Source organism: Chelonoidis abingdonii, chromosome 2 (assembly GCF_003597395.2).
Source record: "Chelonoidis abingdonii isolate Lonesome George chromosome 2, CheloAbing_2.0, whole genome shotgun sequence".
Lineage (NCBI taxonomy): Eukaryota > Metazoa > Chordata > Testudines > Testudinidae > Chelonoidis > Chelonoidis abingdonii.
The window spans coordinates 232,058,101-232,076,678 of NC_133770.1; the positions used below are offsets into that span (position 1 = coordinate 232,058,101).

Below are 18,578 nucleotides of genomic sequence, written 5' to 3' on the forward strand. Positions count from 1 at the left end.
CCCTGCCCTGAGGCTGGGCAACTTAGGCTGGGCAAACCACCTGTCAGGGATGGTCTGTTTCCAATGATTCCACAACTTCTATTGGAAGCCTATTTCAGAACTTAACCCTTTTAGTCAGAAAGTTTTTCCTAATATCCAGCCTAAATCTCCCTTGCTGCAGATAAAGCCTATTACTTGTTCTCCATGTCCACTGAAGGTAGGGCAAGAATTGATCACAGTCCTCTTTATAACAGCCCTTAATATATATGAAGACTGTTATCAGCTCCCCCATCAGTCTTCTCTTCTCAAGACTAAACTTGCCATTTTTTTTTAACCTTTCCTCATATGTCAGGTTTTCTAAGCCTATTATCATTTTCTGTTGTCCTCCTCTGGATTCCCTCCAGTTTCTCCACATCTTCCTGAAATGTGGTGCCAAGAATTGGACAGAGTACTCCAGCTGAGGCTCCCAGTGCCAACTTGAGCAGGACAATTACCTCTGTGTCTTATATATGATACTCCTGTTAATACACCCCAGAATATTAGCACCACATTGTTGACTCATGTTCAGTTTGTGATCCACTATAACCATCAGATGCTTTTTCAGCAGAACTACCATATAGGCAGTTATTCCCCATTTTGTAGTTGTACATTTGATCCCCACCCCTGGAGTACTTTGTACTGTCTTTATTGAATCTCATCTTGTTGAATTGAAACAAATTCTCCAACTTGTCAAGGTCCTTTTGAATTTGAATCCTGTCATCCTCCAAAGTTCTTGCAAGTCCTCTCAGGTTGGTGTCATCTGTGTATTTTATAAGCATTCTCTTTGTTACCCAAGTCATTAATGAAAATGTTGAATAGTAACAGACTCAGGACTGACATCTGCTGGACCCCACTAGAGAGACACTCCCAGTTTGACAGAGGACTATTCATAACTACTCTTTGAGCGTGGTCTTTCAACCAGTTGTGTATCCACCTTATAGTAACTTAATCTAGACTGCATTTCTCTAGTTTGCTTATGAGAATGTCATGTGGAATTATGTGAAAATCTTTACTAAAATCCAGGTTATCACAACTACTGCTTCCTGCACCATCCACTAGGCCAGAAACTCTGTCAAAGAAGGAAATTAGGCTGGTTTGGCATGATTTGCTCTTGACAAATCCATACTGGCTATTCTTTATAACCTTATTATCCTCTAGGTCAGATGTGGACGAACTATGGCCCATGGGCCACATCTGGCCCCCGGGACCGTTCTGCCCAGCCCCTGAGCTCCCGGCCAGGCAGCCTAGTCCCCGGCCCCTCCCCTGCTGTCTCCCCTTCCCCACAGCCATGCCACCATGCGGGCGGCACTCTGGCCCACTACTCCTGCTGGGCAGCATTGGGAGCACAGCTGGCTCTGGCTGGGTGACACGGCTGTGAGCTCCTGCTGCTGGTAAGGGGGCAGGGAGCGGGAGGTTGGGTAAGAGAGCAGGAGGTCTTGGGGGGTAGTCAGGGAGGAGGGGGTGGTTGGATGGGCTGGAGGTTCTGGGGGGAGTGGTCAGGGGATGAGGAACAGGGAGGGTTGGGAGTGGGAGTCCCGGGGGGCCTGTCAGGGGACAGGGATGTGGATAGGGATCAGGAAAGCAGTCAAAGGACAGGGAGCAGGAGGGGTTGGATAAGGAGGTGGGATCCTGGGGAGCAGTTAGGGGTGAGAGGTCCTTGGAGGGGGTGGTCAGGGGATGTGGAGCAGAGGGCGGTTGAATAGGGTGTGAGAGTCTGGGGGGGGCTGTCAGGGGGCAGGGGTGTGAATAGGGGTTATGGCAGTCAGGGGACAGGGAGCAGGGGGGTTGGATAGGGGTGAGGGTACTGGCAGGGGGTGGTCAGGAGACAAGAAGCAAGGGAGGTTGGATGGATTGGTGGTTCTGAGGTGGGCAGTCAGAGGGTGGGAAGTGGGAGGGGGTGGATAGGGGGCAGGGAGCAGGCTGTTTGGGGAGGCACAGCCTTACCTACCCGGCTCTCCATACAGTACCCCTGCACTAGGTGCTTACAAACTGCGTGTTTAACAATTTGTTCCAGTATCTTTCCAGGGATCAAAGTTAGGCTGATTGGTCTATAACTCTTTAGGTCATCTTTGTTCCCCTTTTTAAAAATAGGTACTATGTTTGTTTGCCCTTCCCTTGTCCTCTGGGACCTCACCCATTTTCCGTAAGTTCTTGAAGATAATTGCTAACATTTTTGAGATTGCTTCAGCTAGCTCCTCAAGTACCCTAGGATGAATTTCATTACACTCTGCTGATTTGAATACATCTAAATATTCTTCAACCTTTTCTTTTCCTATTTTGGCTTGTGTTCCTTCCCACTTCTTGTTAATATTGGTTGTATTGAGTATCTGGTCACCAGTACGCTTTTTTCGTGAAGGCAAGCAAAACAGGCATTAAATGCCTCAGCCTTCTTGATGTAATCTATTATTAGCTTTCCTTCCATGCTAAGTAGAGGACCTGCACTTTCCTTCATCTTTCTCTTGCTCATTGCGTATTTAAAGAACATCTTCTTATGCCTTCTATGGCAACTGACTTGAATAAAACAAAAACCTAAATGTTTTTTAAGATTTGAATTCATGAACCACCAAATTTACTCCCTTCCTATGACCCCCCCCCCCCAGCTAACATTGTTTCTTACCGTTGTGTTAGCCAGAGCCCCTTCCCTCATCATGACCAGCAGGTTTAAAAGTATGCTGCCAGATCCACGTAAGTCTGTGCTGAGCCCTAGTGCTTTGATTTAAATTTTTCTGTTGTGTTCTCTGAGGCAGATATGCTACAGACTGCATCAAGTGACAGTGTGCCAGAAATGTAGTATTTCTAGGGCTCTCAAAGATGGAAGTGTGAGCCCTTACTGTAGAGTTGGTCCTTACAACACAGGCAGGAGAGATCTGCGGTACTGAAAAACAGGGTCCTAGAAATACTCTGGTAAGAGAAGGTGGTCTTTGCCAGGCTGGATGGGAGAAAAAAGGTCATATGAACTGAATTTCCAAACCTTTTAAGGTTTTTCCATACTTTTGCCTAAAGGAGGCTTCAATAGTTGAATAAATCTGTTTAGATGGTTATGATGGAGACGCCAAGAAAACAACGGTCATCACTGGAAAATTTTCAATCATGTTTGGATTTTTTCCAAAAGACATACTCTAGTTCAAACTTGAATTAATTCAGGGAAGTCCTCTAGCCTGTATTTATATAGGAGATCAGATGAGAGAGTCAGGCAGCCTGGAGAGGCAACTGACCAGCGCCTGCTCCAGGCACCAGCTCAGCAAGCAGCCCAGGGGAAGGGGCGGCACCTCGGGCACTTCAGCGGCAATTTGGTGGCGGGTCCCTCGGTCCCTCTCAGAGGGAAGGACCTGCTGCTGAATTGCCGCCGAAGAAGAAAGCGGCGTGGTGGAGCTGCCGCCGATTGCAATCACCGATTCCCCCCCCCCCCCCCCCCACCACAAGGGGCAGCAAAAACCCTGGAGCCGGCCCTGCAACTGGCCCAGTAGTCTGGAAACCCTGGGCTCACAGGCCCAGGGGCAGTCTGTGTGGCAGGGCTGCCCCAGAGCCCTAGACCCTGGAAGCCCATTGCAGGACTTCCAGGCTCCCAACTCTGTGGCAGAAAGGGGTTCCAAGCTCTGGGCTGCAGAAGAAGGAGCCTACATTCCGAGAACCCTGGCTAGAGTCCATTTTCCCTGGGCTTTTGGGACTGCAGGGAGCCAGAAAGCCCTGGCATGGTGGTGTTTCCTAGAAATATGTATCCTGGAAACCTGGAGGACCCTGGCTCCAGTGCAGTGTGAATGGTGGGGCTCTCGAGCAGCACACCACGTGGGCTGGCAGGGAACTAGGCAGATTTCTGACAGAAACCTTCCTGTGGTTCACTAAAATTCATGGAACCTGATTGGCTTTCATGAGACATTTTGGGTTTGAACAACCAGCATTTTCCAAGAAAATTCTGTTTCATTAGGAAATTTCCAACCAGCTCTATGTCTGGCCTTATAAACTATGAAAAAAAAAACAACAGAACAATCAGTGTAAAAAGCCACAGTGAGAGAAAGTGGGATGAAACTGGAAAAAGACTAAAGAGAGAGAGAGATTTTCTTTTCAGCTTTCTAAGGGAGTACTAATACAATTTAAAATTATAAAAAGACGCACTTACCTGTCATTTTAATTTTAACCTTTTTGGAATGTGCAGGTGAAAAATAGGCTGTTTTCAATTCTAGATTCAGAGTTCTAAATGCAAAGCATTGCCCAATGATGACTTTTTGGATTTTTGGATTTTTTTAAAAAAGCAACATTGTTCCTTCACAGCAGATTGCACAGTTAAGATATGAAATATAATTTACAAAAATAAATATTTCAGTCTCTTACAACAGGCAGACAGTGTAAATAACTGATGATTAACTATTGTTTAAAGTTATATTCTACCACCTATAAAGCATGCAATGACTTAGAAACGTCTCATTTGCACAGTAAGTATCCATATATACAGATATTTATTGAGAGGTATCTATATCTTATCACAGCTTTGGGATTGTTTAGTCAGCTCCTTGAATAGATACTATAGGCAGTTTGCATACTGTATGTTAATGCATTTTACTAATCAGAGGATATGGATTTTATAACAACTTTTAAAAAAGCTATTATAAAAATATTTTAGTCAGTTTTGAAAATTAAGATTATTCTCCAGTTTATACTAAGATTAAACTAAAACCACTCTAAGTGATTGAAAAATGTGTTGGGATTTGAGAAGCAGTTTAGTAAAAAGTGATTGATTAAGAAAAGCCCAGGCATTCAAGTTGATTTATGAAACAATTGTTAACTCACAGCATAATTAATATGTGTAACAAACATCACTAGAAGAGGCAACCACGAACATATTGAAAAATGTGATAAGATATAGATGACTTAAATAGATAAGCACTTAGAGGAAGCAAAACATCACAGGCTACAGACCCCGTAGTGGATGGACCTATAATAGTCACGTGATCTTCCACTATGAGTATTAGGCTAAAATACTTGTGGTTTTAGTTAAATTACATTGCTGGTACTGAAGCAACAGGCAGATAAAACAGCTGTGTTTGTCAGAACGACAGCAGCTTTTAAAATCCAGACAAGTACATTGCAGACAGTTTCTGGTACCTAAAATCTACTTGAAATCAAAGAGAAAGCTAAGCAAAGAGAAGAGACAAAATACTACTGGAGTGAGAGGATATGCTGGCAGATGATGATGGTCTTGAATTCTCTTTGAATCCTACATCTTTGTAGACATCAAAAGAAAGGTTGGTGATTATGAAACAACATTAGGAAGCTCATAGTTATCTTTGTAGGGGGTATGTGTGTGTGTGTAAAAACTTAGGTTTGTAACCTAAGTTTGTAACAACAAACCGAAGATGTTAATCAAAAGAGCAGTCATGTCTTTAAACTTCATTTTACCTTTTAGACCTTTTAGGCCATGTAATAAAATCAGATGCTTTTATTCAATAATAATTTAAGTCAAATTACTTAGTTAAGTGTCTGCTTATAGACGTTATCCTCTCTTATGTAGTTTCTTCTCATCCACATGTACAGCACCTTTCATGTCTAGAAAAGTGGATAGGAAAATTGATTAAAAGCATTGATGAAAAGTAACATATCGCCTACTGCAAAACATTGTGGGAATGAGAAATGTCTGTAAAGGGACTGAAAGTATTACCTTTATCGTACAAGTGATTCTTATCTCAGAAGAACAAATACTCTAATCTGTAACAATGTTGTACTTCTGAACAGCTGAAAGCTTATCAAATCCTCCTCTTTAATACCAGCAAAAAAGAACTTCCTTGTCACAAAAGATTAAACTTACCCGATGTTTATTGAGGTAAGTGGGGGGGAAAAAGTCATGCAAATAAACATTTTACACTAAATGCAATAATCATGCATAAACCTACTTTCCCATACTTTCTACAGAAATATACTATAACTTAAGAAATAGATATGCTTCATTCATTACATATTTTCAGTACTTTTCCAGCAATATATTTTTACTAGGGTTGACTGTTTATATTTTAAGGGTTAAAAGAGGCAATTACGTAGTATAAATATTTTTAAATCTATCACTTTTAGCATATTTATCTTACAATGTCTGCTGTTAAGATTAGCTTTATGGAGTTTTTAGTCTCATGCCATTCATTCTAAGGACCTTCCTGCCCAGGTGCAAGAAGTGAATTTGCTTTCAATGTATAATGTTTATCAGAAATGCATAAAGTACTGGGGACACCCATGGAAGTATATGATCCCAAGGTCGTGGGAGAATTCATAGAAACTCTAATTTTACCATTATTGTATCAGAATAAAATGCAGTAAGTGGCAAAATTCGTAACATGTCTTAAATATTTTTCAGTTGCTTTATCTGAGATGAGGTTTTCAGAATCTTCATACACTTAATTAGAAATCCTGTAAATCAATTTGTCTGAAAGTTAAACATGCACTTCATTTACCTTAATCTGTTGCAGTTTTTTCAACTGCTTTTTTAGAAAGTTTTGAGGGAGTAATTAATAAAGGACAGGTAAAGGGTTCAATCCTATAAGGAATTGAGATCCAGATCCACAAAGATTCGTAACTCCTAACTTCCATTGGATTGAAATTCCTTTGTGGATCTGGCCCAGGGTATCCCTAACTGCCATTGAAATTAATGGGAGTGAAGAGTGCTTAGCGCCTCTTTGGAGGAGATTAGTATCTTGCAGAATTGGACCCTCAATCTGTAACACATTCGTGCTCTAGTTTATCATTGCTGTGAGTTTAATCTTGGATGACGCATCTGAAGTATATGTTACTAGATGGCTGAAATTTAGTTGTGTGTGCAAAATATTCATCAAATGATTTTACTGTCACCATTGTGAATGACACAATTATAACTAAAGTTAACATCCTTTTTTAACTTTTGGGGGGATGGATCTTCATTCTCTCTTCTTTCCCCCTCCCACCATAACATACAGTTAAGGTCCCCGCATCACATTAGTCCTTTCCATCTCCAGTGGATATAAGGCTCTGAACGGGGAGTCAGAGTTTCTTTTCCCTGCTCTGCCACTGATATGATTTGTGACCTTGGGCAAGTCACTTTTTATCTGTCTGGTTGTCTCATGAAATAAAACCTCATTTTAAAAGACTCATTTTTTTAGACTTCATCCTATTAGTGAGGGCGGTATTTTCTGTCTGTGATTTAGGCCCCAATTCAGTAAAACGCTTAACCACATGTTTAACTGTAAGAATAGGATTAGTCCTTTTTAAATCAGTGGCCCTTAAAATTAGGGCGCATGTTTGACTACTTTCATGCCAGTTTTTTGAGAGTCTTCATCTTCAGGCTGTGGTTTTGTAGGTGCAAAATTGTGGGCACTGGTGTTAACATGTAGATGACTGAATACCTCATTTATTCTGGGTGCAGTCAGGTAGTTAGACATCTAATAATCAAATATGCACACACAAACCCCAGCTTGCATATGTGTATACAGGGGTTACCCATATATATGTTTGTCATATTCAAAAGTGCAAGTGAGTTTTGCATGCCCACAATGAATTGTGCCTGAAAACTTGGAGGGTGCTTCTGTTAGTGCTCAAATGAAAGAAGGTGTGTGTGTGTGTGTGTATGTGCGCATCTCCCATGTGGAACTGGAGAACGGGAGGATTTCCAATGGGGTTTTCACAAAGGAAAAAGAAAGCATTAGAGGTTTCCTATTGTAAGAAAAGATCCCAACAGAAATGCAGCCTCTCCACCTTACACTGGTGAGTGGAAATGCTGCAATCATTGATACGCCAGAACTGAAAATTGCACTCGCTTTTCTTGTGGAATGAGGGCCCTTGGGCACATTTTTGTTTTTTGTTTTTAATTTAAGAGAACACAAGTGACTAGCTGGTTTGGAGATCAGTGAGCTCTCAATTAGTCACTGAACTCAATGGTGCACTGACCAGTGAGTTTATTCGTGGACACTCAAACTTTGATGTCAAAGGGCCACATCTAATTTCCATAAAACGGGGCAGACTGCAGCTACCTTCATCTCTAATGTAGAGGAAGAGGTGCAGCCCACAGAGACTATAGGTTCCAACATGCAGTGCTCCATCTTGACCTGGGGAGAAGGCTACAACTGGTGGGAACAGGGCTGGCTCCAGGCTCCAGCGTGCCAAGCACGTGCTTGGGGTGGCATGCCGCGGGGGGCGCTCTGCTGGTTGCAGGGAGGGCGGCAGGCGGCTCTGGCGGACCTCCTGCAGGCGTGCCTGCGGAGGGTCCGCTGGTCCCGCGGCTCCGGTGGAGCTTCCGCAGGCACGCCTGCGGAAAGTCCACCAGAGCTGCAGGACCAGCGGACCCTCCACAGGCACGCCTGCAGGAGGTCCACCAGAGCCATGGGACAGGCGAGCGGCAGAGCGCTCCCCAGCGTGCCGCCATGCTTGGGGCGGCGAAATGGCTAGAGCCAGCCTTGGGTGGGAGCATAACATGTTGTGGCTGTATTCCTTGAGGGCTGCTTCTAAGGCCAGGTCTACACGTGCTAGCTGTACTGGTATAACTGTGTTGGTTAGGGGCGTGACTCTTACTATAAAACGATTTATATTATAAAAATACATAAGTCCTATTGTGGATGTAGTTATACCATTATAAAAGTGCCTTATATGATATGGTGCCCTTGTGGTATGGAACAGTTATGGCACCTTTATGCTGATATAACTCTATCCACTCTAGGAGAGTTGTATCTCTTTAACCATATCAGTATTGTTAAGGAGGTACAACTTTCTAGTGTGGACAAGGCTTCTGTACTAAAAGATGTGGGCAGACACAAGACCTGGTGTAGAATTCAATGGGCTGCTTCAGCTCCGCAGCCTGTGCTTTGGCTACCCCTGGTTTACTTGCACGTGTAAGTGCCCCATGCCCATTCCATTAGACTGTTTGACATCTAAACACTTTTTTGGTGTCTTCAAGGCAGGTCCTGTGACAAATAAAGGTAATTACTTCCCTACAAAGGAGGAAGATAATTTGTTGCAGGTGCTTTCTAAATAAATGCATAATTACATGGGTGGATTCCAGTTACTTAGATACTAGCAGCTGTACCCAGATAGTCCTATCTTGAACGCAAACACTGACATAAGGATTACCTAGATATAGAATGTATTGGGGAACTGCTAAAGCAGTGGTTCCCAACCACAGGTGCATGTATCAATTCTGATACTTGAAGCTTTCAAAGCTGATGCTCAGGTATTGGGCATAGAAAGAAAGTTTGTGTTACATAGTCAGATGATTGCATGGAAAGCTACTTGGTTATATAATAAAACATTTTTGTTTAATGCCTTTTTTATTCCAACAGGAAATATGGGATGTATAAAATCAAAAAGAAAAGAGACTCTGCATGGAGATGGGCTAGATTTGAAGAACCAACCAGTACGTAAAACTGAACGAACTATTTATGTGAGGGATCCAACGTCCAATAAACAGCAAAGGCCAGTAAGTAGATAGTCTCAGGGGAGAATTCCAATAGCAAGATCAAAGCATGACTGGCATGATTTAAATTTAAATCAAAAACACATGCATGCAGAAGCTATAATTGTTCATTTTTGTCTACAGTTTTGCTTTGTAGTGCTGTGCAACTTACTGTCCAAGGGGACGCAATACTCTTAAAAGCCCTTGGCAGTTTATCGCTTCGTAAATATCGGCTCTGCCTTCTTTTTATATAGAGAAAATACTCCCTGACATGCTGTTGGGTTGGGGAGAGGGGAAGGGAGGTTTGGTATGTTTGTTGCTTTCAAGGAATGCTGAGTGACGCTAAGTCTGAAACAGTTTAGAAATTGTTCTAAAAGCATCAGTATTTTAGAAGCATTTTGGACTTTTAAGCTCATAGGAACTGTAGAGCATCAGAATTTCTTTGTAAAAGCACCATCTCTTTATTTTGAATGTGTAGTTCTACACTGATAAGGAGTGTACTGTGGCATGTAGTTACAGTGCAGCGAACCTTGATTTCTCACCTCTCTCCATAAGCATATATGGACTGAGTAGCAGCAGAATGGATACAGTTCTGCCGTATAGGGTGAAGCAAGGCAGCGGAAAACCCCTGTGTGCTGTGGAGCAGTGCTCCATCCACAGTAGCAAAGAGAGGGTGTTGAAGGCAGGCCACTGGTGTAACTCATGGGTCTGCTACCATGCAGGTCCACTAGTAAAACCCCTCTCCTGAGTAGGGGGAAACACAGGATCACCTGCCAAGTATTTCTGCAGCCAGGAGGGGGAAGGATGCCTTGAAATCTCCTGTGCAAAACCCTATAAGATGACCTGGTACAGAGGAGACGATATGGACCTATAAGCATTTTTCACCCTAAATAGGCAAAATATAAGAATTGTCACTGCCTGGATAAAAATGAAATAATTCCTTTTTCTCAGTTGCTCAGTCAGCAGTAAACATGTTTCCCCACATCTCCATTCAGTAAATGAAAAGTAAATATATTTTATAGGGCTGTTGAGATTAAAAAAATTAATTGCGATTAATCACAGTTTTTATCACACAATAATAGAATACTATTTATTTAAATATTTTTAGTGGTTTTCTGTATTTCAGATATAGGTGAGAGGCTCTGGGCTGGGGCTTCTGCCCCCGCTGCCAATGCCTCCCTCCCTGTTAAGTGTGCAATCAAGGCATTAAAAAAATGTAATGCATTAATTTTTGTTTTCTGTTAATTGCAGGCATTAAGTGTAATTAATTGACAGTCCTAATAGTATTTTTAGCTTTCTGAGGGCAGATCCTCACACTGATAATTGTTGCTCTGTTGCCCTGTTAAAGTAGCTTTGTCAAAGGTCAGTGCAGCAACAGCAAAGCTGTGAATTTTACACTTCACTTTTCAGCTTGGTGAGGTGTGAGCTACTAAGTTCAAAGTCTAGTTGGGACTTCTTCAATGTTTACTTTATTTGTTGACTTTAAAATTGCGCAGGAAAATTAGCCACATGCTTCTTTTTAATTTAAGTTTTGTGGATGTTGTCTTAGAAATATGTAAGATGACTCCACGCCAGCCGAAGAATCTTTTATATTATGTACTGTGCATATAATATATATAATCATAGTGATCTACAACTGCTTAATTAACAAATATTTTGTTGTAGGGAAATACAGAAATGCACCTTTTACCAGGGCAGAGATTCTGTAAAGAAGGTACGTTTCTATAAGAACATTAACAACTTGTGATAGCTGTATATGAACAAATATAATAGTAAGAATGTCACTTGGCTTTCTGCATTAATAGACGCAGAGGAGCATGGGGACATTGTAGTAGCCTTGTATCCTTATGAGGGAATTCATGAAGATGACTTGTCCTTCAAGAAAGGAGAAAAAATGAAAGTTCTCGAGGAGTAAGTATAGCAGTGTTGGCTGTACTGTACCTTATCTCTGGATATCACTGCATCCCTATATAGATGTTGGTTTTCTCTCTCACTCGCGCACACACACACACTCACTCACACTCTCTCTCTCTCTCTCTCAAGGAAAAAGGCTCCTTTCCATGCAGGGCTGGCTCTACAGTTTTCGCCGCCCCAAGCAGCGCACCGAATTGCTGCCGCGGATGACAGGGACAGTCTGTGTGCCCTTAGGGCAGCAGGCATATTTCCGCGGTGGCAGCAATTCGACAGCAGCTTCTATGTTAAGCTGAAGCCACCGCAGACAGCTAAACATAGAAGCTGCCGCCGAATTGCCGCCACCGCAGAAACGTGCGAGCCACCCTAAGGGCACACGGACTGCCCCCCGCAGCGGCAATTCGTCTCGCTGCTTGGGGGCAAAACAACAGGGACTGCCGCCCCCTGCAGAATGCCACCCCGAGCACCAGCTTGGAATGCTGGTGCCTGGAGCCGGCCCTGTTTCCGTGTGAAAGTGACACTGTGTCCTTTCCCCCAGCCCCTGTAACACTTGGGCAGCTGATCAGGGGAGGGTTATAGCAGTTTGCTCTGAAGCTGAAGTTTCTGAGGTAAATGCTGTTTTTTTCCCCTCCAGCCCAGCCAATGTCCTCAGCAGCACCACAGACGTAGCTGAATAACCTTTCATTATTTTTTGTTTGCATGTTGTGAATACTGTTGTTATTTTGTGTTTCAGGCTTGGAGAATGGTGGAGAGCTAAATCTCTCTCAACAAAGAAAGAAGGCTTCATTCCAAGCAACTACGTAGCAAAAGTAAACACCTTGGAAACAGAAGAGTATGTTCTTCTATATTTCAGCACATTTGAAACTTTCTTTTCCACCCTGTTGCATATCCTTAGGGGTAGAGGAAAAAAAAAACCCTAACTCTTTCAAAATACTTTTCAGATGGTTCTTCAAAGATATAACCAGGAAAGATGCAGAGAGACAGCTTCTAGCACCAGGAAACAGTCCTGGAGCATTCCTTATCCGAGAAAGTGAAACATTAAAAGGTAGGCAATGAATTACTTTGGGATTCATATCAGAGTTAAAAATGAACTCATATCATCAAGATCTGAAGTTGGCCCAATATGTTATGTTGTTTGCTGCATATATCAGTGAATTCAGTTAGACTGTGGTAAAGTCTCCAAAGGAAGTGAGGGAGTCCTATGGCTTAACACTTAAAACCTACTCAGAAAACTGTATCTCCTTGGATAGGTTAGATCAGTGATTCCTAAACTTGTTCTGCCGCTTGTGCAGGGAAAGCCCCTGGCAGGCTGGGCCGGTTTGTTTACCTGCCGCATCCGCAGGTCTGGCCGATCGTGGCTCCCACTGGCTGCAGTTCACCGCTCCAGGCCAATGGGAGCTGCTGGAAGCGGCGGCAAGTATGTCCCTTGGCCCACGCCGCTTCCAACAGCTCTCATTGGCCTGGAGCGGTGAACTGCAGCCAGTGGGAGCCAGGATCGGAGGAACCTGCGGATGCGGGGTAGCGGCAGCTGGGCTCCGGCAGTGATTTAAAGGGCCCAGGGCTCCCTGCAGCAGCCAGAGCCCTGGACTCTTTAAAGCACGGCCCGAGCCCCGCTGCTGCAGCCCTGGGGTAGTGGCAGCAGGGCTCCAGCGGTGATTTAAAGGGCCCAGCGCTCTGCAGCAGCCAGAGCCTCAGACCCTTTAAAGCGCCGCCGGAGCCCTGCTGCTACCGTGCTATATGCGAACCCATGTTATATCGGGTCTTATTATAGCGGGGTAGAGGTGTATTAATCTTGAACTACAGCAATGTGTGCAATATAGGTGTCCTATCTACTAAACAACATCTTTGCTCTGTTTGTCCACAGGCAGTTATTCTCTGTCCATCAGGGACTCTGATCCACAGCATGGTGATGTTATTAAGCACTACAAAATAAGGAGTCTAGACAATGGAGGATATTACATCTCTCCAAGGATTACATTTCCCACTATCAACGACATGATCAAACATTACCAAAGTAAGTTAATTCAGTCAGTGGCTTGTTTATCAGATATTAGACATTGTTTTCATTAAAGCAAATACAGGAACTCCTCACTTAAAGTCGTCAAACAACGTTAAGTTGCTGATCAGTTAGGGAACATGCTTGTTTAAAGTTGTGAAATGCTCCCTTCTAACGTCTTTGGCAGCTACTTGTTTTGTCCACTGCTTGTAGGAAGAGCAGCCTGTTGCAGCTAGCTGGTGGGGGCTTGGAACCAGGTTGGACCAGCAGCCCCTGTCAGCTCCCCACTCCCTTAAGTTCCCTGTGCAGCAGCTGTCCCTCCTCCCACTGCCACGTGCTGCTCCTTCCCTCTGCCTTGGAGCTGCTCCCATAAACTCCTGCTTGCTGTACGGGGGAAGGAGGGAAGAGGGGGGCTAATGTCAGGGTCTCTCCCCCTCCCCCGATCTCCTGCACCCAGCTTACCCCATCTTCCATAGAGCAGGGGGGACACACGACAGACAGAGGGAGGTTCTAGGCAGTAGCTGCGGGTCTCAGCAAGATGATTTAATTAACAAGGCAGTGTACTTAAGCCTGGGGTCAGCTAGTTAAAGGCGAAATGCACATTTTTTCTCTCATACACAGGGTGTGTGTGTGTCTGTCTGCCCTCCCTCCTTTCCGGCTGCCTTGTAGAGCATTATGAGAGTTAACCCTTGAGGGCTCAGTCAATTGCTAGTTCATTTAGCAGTAAGGCATTCCCTGGGAAATACCCACCTCAACCAAGTTTCACAATCATCACTGTGTACCAGTATTAAACTGTTTGTTTAAAACTTATACTGTGTGTGTGTGTGTGTGTGTGTGATATAGTCTTTTGTCTGGTGAAAAACATTTCCCTGGAACCTAACACCCTCATTTACATTAATTCTTATGGGGAAATTGAATTCGCTTAACATCGTTTAGCTTAAAGTCATATTGTTCAGGAACATAACTACAATGTTAAGTGAGGAGTTACTGTGATCAGAATGCTTTCCTTGTTCTATTTCAAGTCTTTCCACATTTTTTGTAAAAAATCCAAGTACTGAGAATTGTAGCAAGATGAATATTAGCCTTGATTCTGACCTCTCATATGTGTGTGTAAATGAAGAGTAACTCCATACACATCAAAGTCAGTGTTACACCAGAGAATAATCAGGCTCAGTGTGAATAAGTGCTGTTTTCATAAGTGTAAACAGCTATATGTGGACATTACGATATGCTGGAATTCTAAATATTTGTTATACATAAATATCTTCCAGTATCGTATCTGGTGATTTATATGAAACAAAATCAACGCTGTAATTTTCTTGTGCCAACAATGACATTTTTTGTGAGTGACTTTGTGATGGGAATGCAAAATTCCCGTTGACTTCAAAGGGAGAAGGGATTGGGTCCATAGCAAGTAACCTCTTATAAAAATGTTTACAGCTGCTCATTGAGTACAAAAGTGACTTTTCATTGCCTATGTCTTCTTCAGGTCAGGAAAAGGAGATTTGGGGCCCATTCTGTAACTGAAAAATATACAAGGTTGAGGTTTTCAAAGCTACACTGAAGGTTTAGCCACACAATTTTGATTAATTTTAATTTATGATGTGTGGTAAATCCCCTGCACTGACTGGAAAATCTCAACCCTACTTTATTACATTTATTTTTTCCTTGTAAGCGTGCAGTGACTGGGGAAGTAATTATTATCTGTTTAGTGGGTGGGTGGCTACTGTATAATTTAAGAGCTGCACAGAAATGTAACAAAATACTGGGCTCAATCCTGATTTTTATTGAAGTCCAGTGGCATCTCTTTCATTATCTAGATTTAGCAGGATTGTAGCCAATATTTCCTCTAAAGGGAAAAGAGAAAACACATCAGTATCCTTCACGAAATAGCACTTAGCCTAGAAAATACCACGAGTGTAGATTACTTGTCTACAGTTTGGCACGATTCCTTTTGGTATGAAACACCTCACAAGCTAACTAAATCACTCTTTCTTAATTGACCGAGCCAAAATGCTGTGTTACTTAATGTCATCAGAGATATGCTACTGTATCAAAAACTCTCCCATCTTAAAAGGCAGCATGTCTAGTGGCATGAACATAGGACTCAAATCAAGAAATTCCTGAGTTCTATCCATAGCTCTGCTATAGACTGTCCTTTGTGAACTTGTGCAAGTTACATAGTTTCAAACTCAGATGCCTAAAATTAGGCACCTTAATAAGTGAGTCTGTGCTTTAGAAATGCTGACTGAAGTCAATGGAAGTGGTATGTACTCAAAACTTCTCCTGATTTGTTTCACATACTTTACTAAGCAACAAGATATTTTTTTTTCTTAAGCAGTATTTCCTATTCTGTCTTCATTAACATGCTTTCAGCAGTTCGAACATACATTTTATTTACCGTGGCACTATTTATCTTAGTGCACTGTTGAAGTAAAAAAAGCAAATCTAATGACAATATGAGCAATAACAGTCTCTTTGCATCTGCATATCTATGGCATCTAATGCAGATCCCACATGTTATAAATTGGCTCTAGAATGCAAGAACTCCCAAATCCCAGCATAGAAGGTTAAAATTGTATGAAGGTTGTAGTGAAGTTGGTTCAGGGCTGCAGTTGCGCATGTTTTACTGTAGGCACATAAATGTAATGTAATTACAAATGTAATGGATTTTCTACTTGGTTTTTCTTTGAAAAATAGAGCACTCAGATGGTTTATGCAGAAAGCTGGAAAAAGCATGTGTTAGTCCAAAACCCCAAAAACCTTGGGATAAAGATGCCTGGGAGATTGCACGGGAATCAATTAAATTAGTGAAGAAACTTGGAGCTGGTCAGTTTGGAGAAGTTTGGATGGGTAAGTTTACAAGCCTTTGGTTTGCTTAGCGCTTTGAAAAGGATCTTTAAATATTCAAAATGTCACTGAAATATAAATATATACAGTGAAGTTTCATCTAGATTCATCCCTAGTGGTGTTACTTAAATTTCATTGGAGTAACATCAGATATGAATTTGGCTCAATATATATATTTGCGATCAGCATATTAAGTCCCAGAAAATACCCTCTCATAGGCAGTCAAACTTCTTGTAGAATTTTCTCTGATAGCTGTTGTGGGGAGTGAGTTCCCCTATGGAAGAAACTATGCTTTGACTCTCAGAATTCATGGGTTTTATAGGATCTGCCAGAGCCTTCTGTACTGCCTCTTGATCCCCAGTGAGTCCCCCTGGTTCCCTGTCAGTGCAACTGTAGGAATTGTGCTGACTGCTTCCCTTGCAGGTAGAGATCCCTGGAACTCTGCCCTAAAGCCTTACACTGTAGGGCTATGCAGATTATATGTAGCACGCACTGTCAGGCTTTTTTTTAAAAGCCATGGTGCAATAGTTTTCCACTATAAGGGCAGTTCTACAGGAGAAAAGGTTTGCCAGTATAGCTCTAACAGCAATCCCACCTATTAAAGAAACTGCCCCCCCCCCGCAAAAAAAGAGTGACTTTTCTCCTATAGCTTCTACCAAACTATAAGCTATACCATCAGAATAACTTTTTTATGTCATATAATTGCATCTACACACACACACACACACACACACTCTCTCTCTCTCTCTTTCTAGTGTAGACCTGTTCTGAGCCTCAGGTCCCGCATGTGTGTTATGCCTTTGTTCTTCTTTCTTCTTCTTCCTCTAAATTCTAATGTTATTCATAAGTAGGGCCCTGTGTAAATCACTGTTGTTTTATATATTTTAGAAAATTGACTACAATGTAAATAGGAAAGTATTGAATTTCTCAGAGTTTGCGCTTTGTCAGTTTCAAGGAGGGAGTGGATTTTACAAGTATGATTCTATGCAGCGGTGGTGTAGCTGTGTTGGTCCCAGGATATTAGAAAGACAACGTGGGTGAGGTAATAGCTTTTTATTGGACCAATGGCGCTTGTCTCTCTGACCAGTAGAAGTTGGTCCAATAAAAAGATGATACCTCACCCACCTTGCCTCAAGTAACATTAGTCAATTTCAAGGCAGCGCACACAGCACTCCATTCTTCCACACATGGGCGCAGCACTGTAAGCTAAGGTAGCTTTTTTTTTTTTAAGACTTTGTTATAGACATTTGCCTTTTATTTATATAGTATAATTAATATAATCACTGTTGGGGAGCGTTTTCATGATTTCCGCACCCTCTGTGAAATAATTATTTCAACAGGGCTATATTCATAAGCACCTCCCACTGACTCCAATAGGACTCTCTTAGCTTTACCAACTGCATGATACCTCAGGATTTGGTCCAACACATTTTGCTAGATGTCTCTACCTTTACAAAATACTCTCTTAAAGTCAAAGTAAAGGTGTTTATTTGAACACTTGAAATACGAAACAAAATGTGTGTTTTAGTGAATAATGTGCAGAGCTTCAGCATCTCTTGATAAAGAGAAGACTGGAAAGTAGCACATAGGAATTGTCATATTGGATCAGAACCAATGGTCTGTTTAGTCCAGTATCCTGTCTCTGGTTTTGGCCAGTGTCATCTGCTGTCCAGGAAGGTGTAGAAACTCTTCAGTAGGCAGATTTGAGAGTAATCAGCTCCAGTATTGTTTCATCTTTGGTCTCCAAAAGTTAGAATGTCCTGAAGACCCAAAAGTATAAAGTTTACTATTCCTTCCAAAAAATGTTGAGCATTAATTATGATAATCCTGCTTATTCTTGTTATCCATCTAAATATACAGTTCTTTTTTGTTCTTGGCTCAATGACTTCCTGTGGCAATGAGTTCCACCGTCTTATTACATGTATGTGAAGAGTATTTACTTTTGTCAATTCTGAATTTTCCACCTTTTAAATTTCATGTTAAAGTATGTTCCCTTGCTTTTGTGTTATGAGAACAGAAGTTCCTGATCTACCTTCTCTGTGCCATTCATTATTTTATATACTTATGTCCCTTCTTATTTATTTCCCTTCGGAGGAAAACCAGTCCAGTCTTTCAGTCTCGATGTCCCTAATGCTGCTACTCACCCTTCTCTGAATCTTCGTTCACTTTCATAGGTCATCTTTAAAGAATAAATATTTTAACATGTTTTTAAATAATAAGATACAGTAGGCAATGCATTTCTAAGCAATGAAAGTATGCCTGAAAGCTAGTCAGGAGGTACAAAGATAGGCTAGAGTGATTTTAGCCATCCAAAATAGCATAACAGTCTCATAGAAACACACTATTTGGAATATTGTTGTTTTGAAATGGTATGTGCGTGTGTGTGTGTGTGTGTGTGTGTGTGTA

The 18,578-nt window shown here is 42.1% G+C and overlaps 1 protein-coding gene across 4 annotated transcripts in view; it reads left to right on the plus strand.

The window, feature by feature from the left end:
• Positions 1-18,578, plus strand: part of LYN (LYN proto-oncogene, Src family tyrosine kinase) — a 93,898-nt gene that overhangs the window by 27,517 nt on the left and 47,803 nt on the right. The window contains exons 1-8 of one of the 4 annotated variants that reach the window (XM_032796889.2): positions 5,037-5,258; positions 9,303-9,439; positions 11,081-11,129; positions 11,221-11,326; positions 12,060-12,158; positions 12,268-12,371; positions 13,191-13,340; positions 16,023-16,175. In XM_032796889.2, coding sequence (XP_032652780.1) covers positions 9,308-9,439; positions 11,081-11,129; positions 11,221-11,326; positions 12,060-12,158; positions 12,268-12,371; positions 13,191-13,340; positions 16,023-16,175 — 793 coding nt within the window. In that variant the 5' untranslated portion in view covers positions 5,037-5,258; positions 9,303-9,307. Of the gene's footprint in view, positions 1-5,036; positions 5,259-9,302; positions 9,444-11,080; positions 11,130-11,220; positions 11,327-12,059; positions 12,159-12,267; positions 12,372-13,190; positions 13,341-16,022; positions 16,176-18,578 lie in introns of those variants that run through there. The other 3 variants (XM_075063028.1, XM_032796888.2, XM_032796890.2) reach the window with 3 other exon arrangements.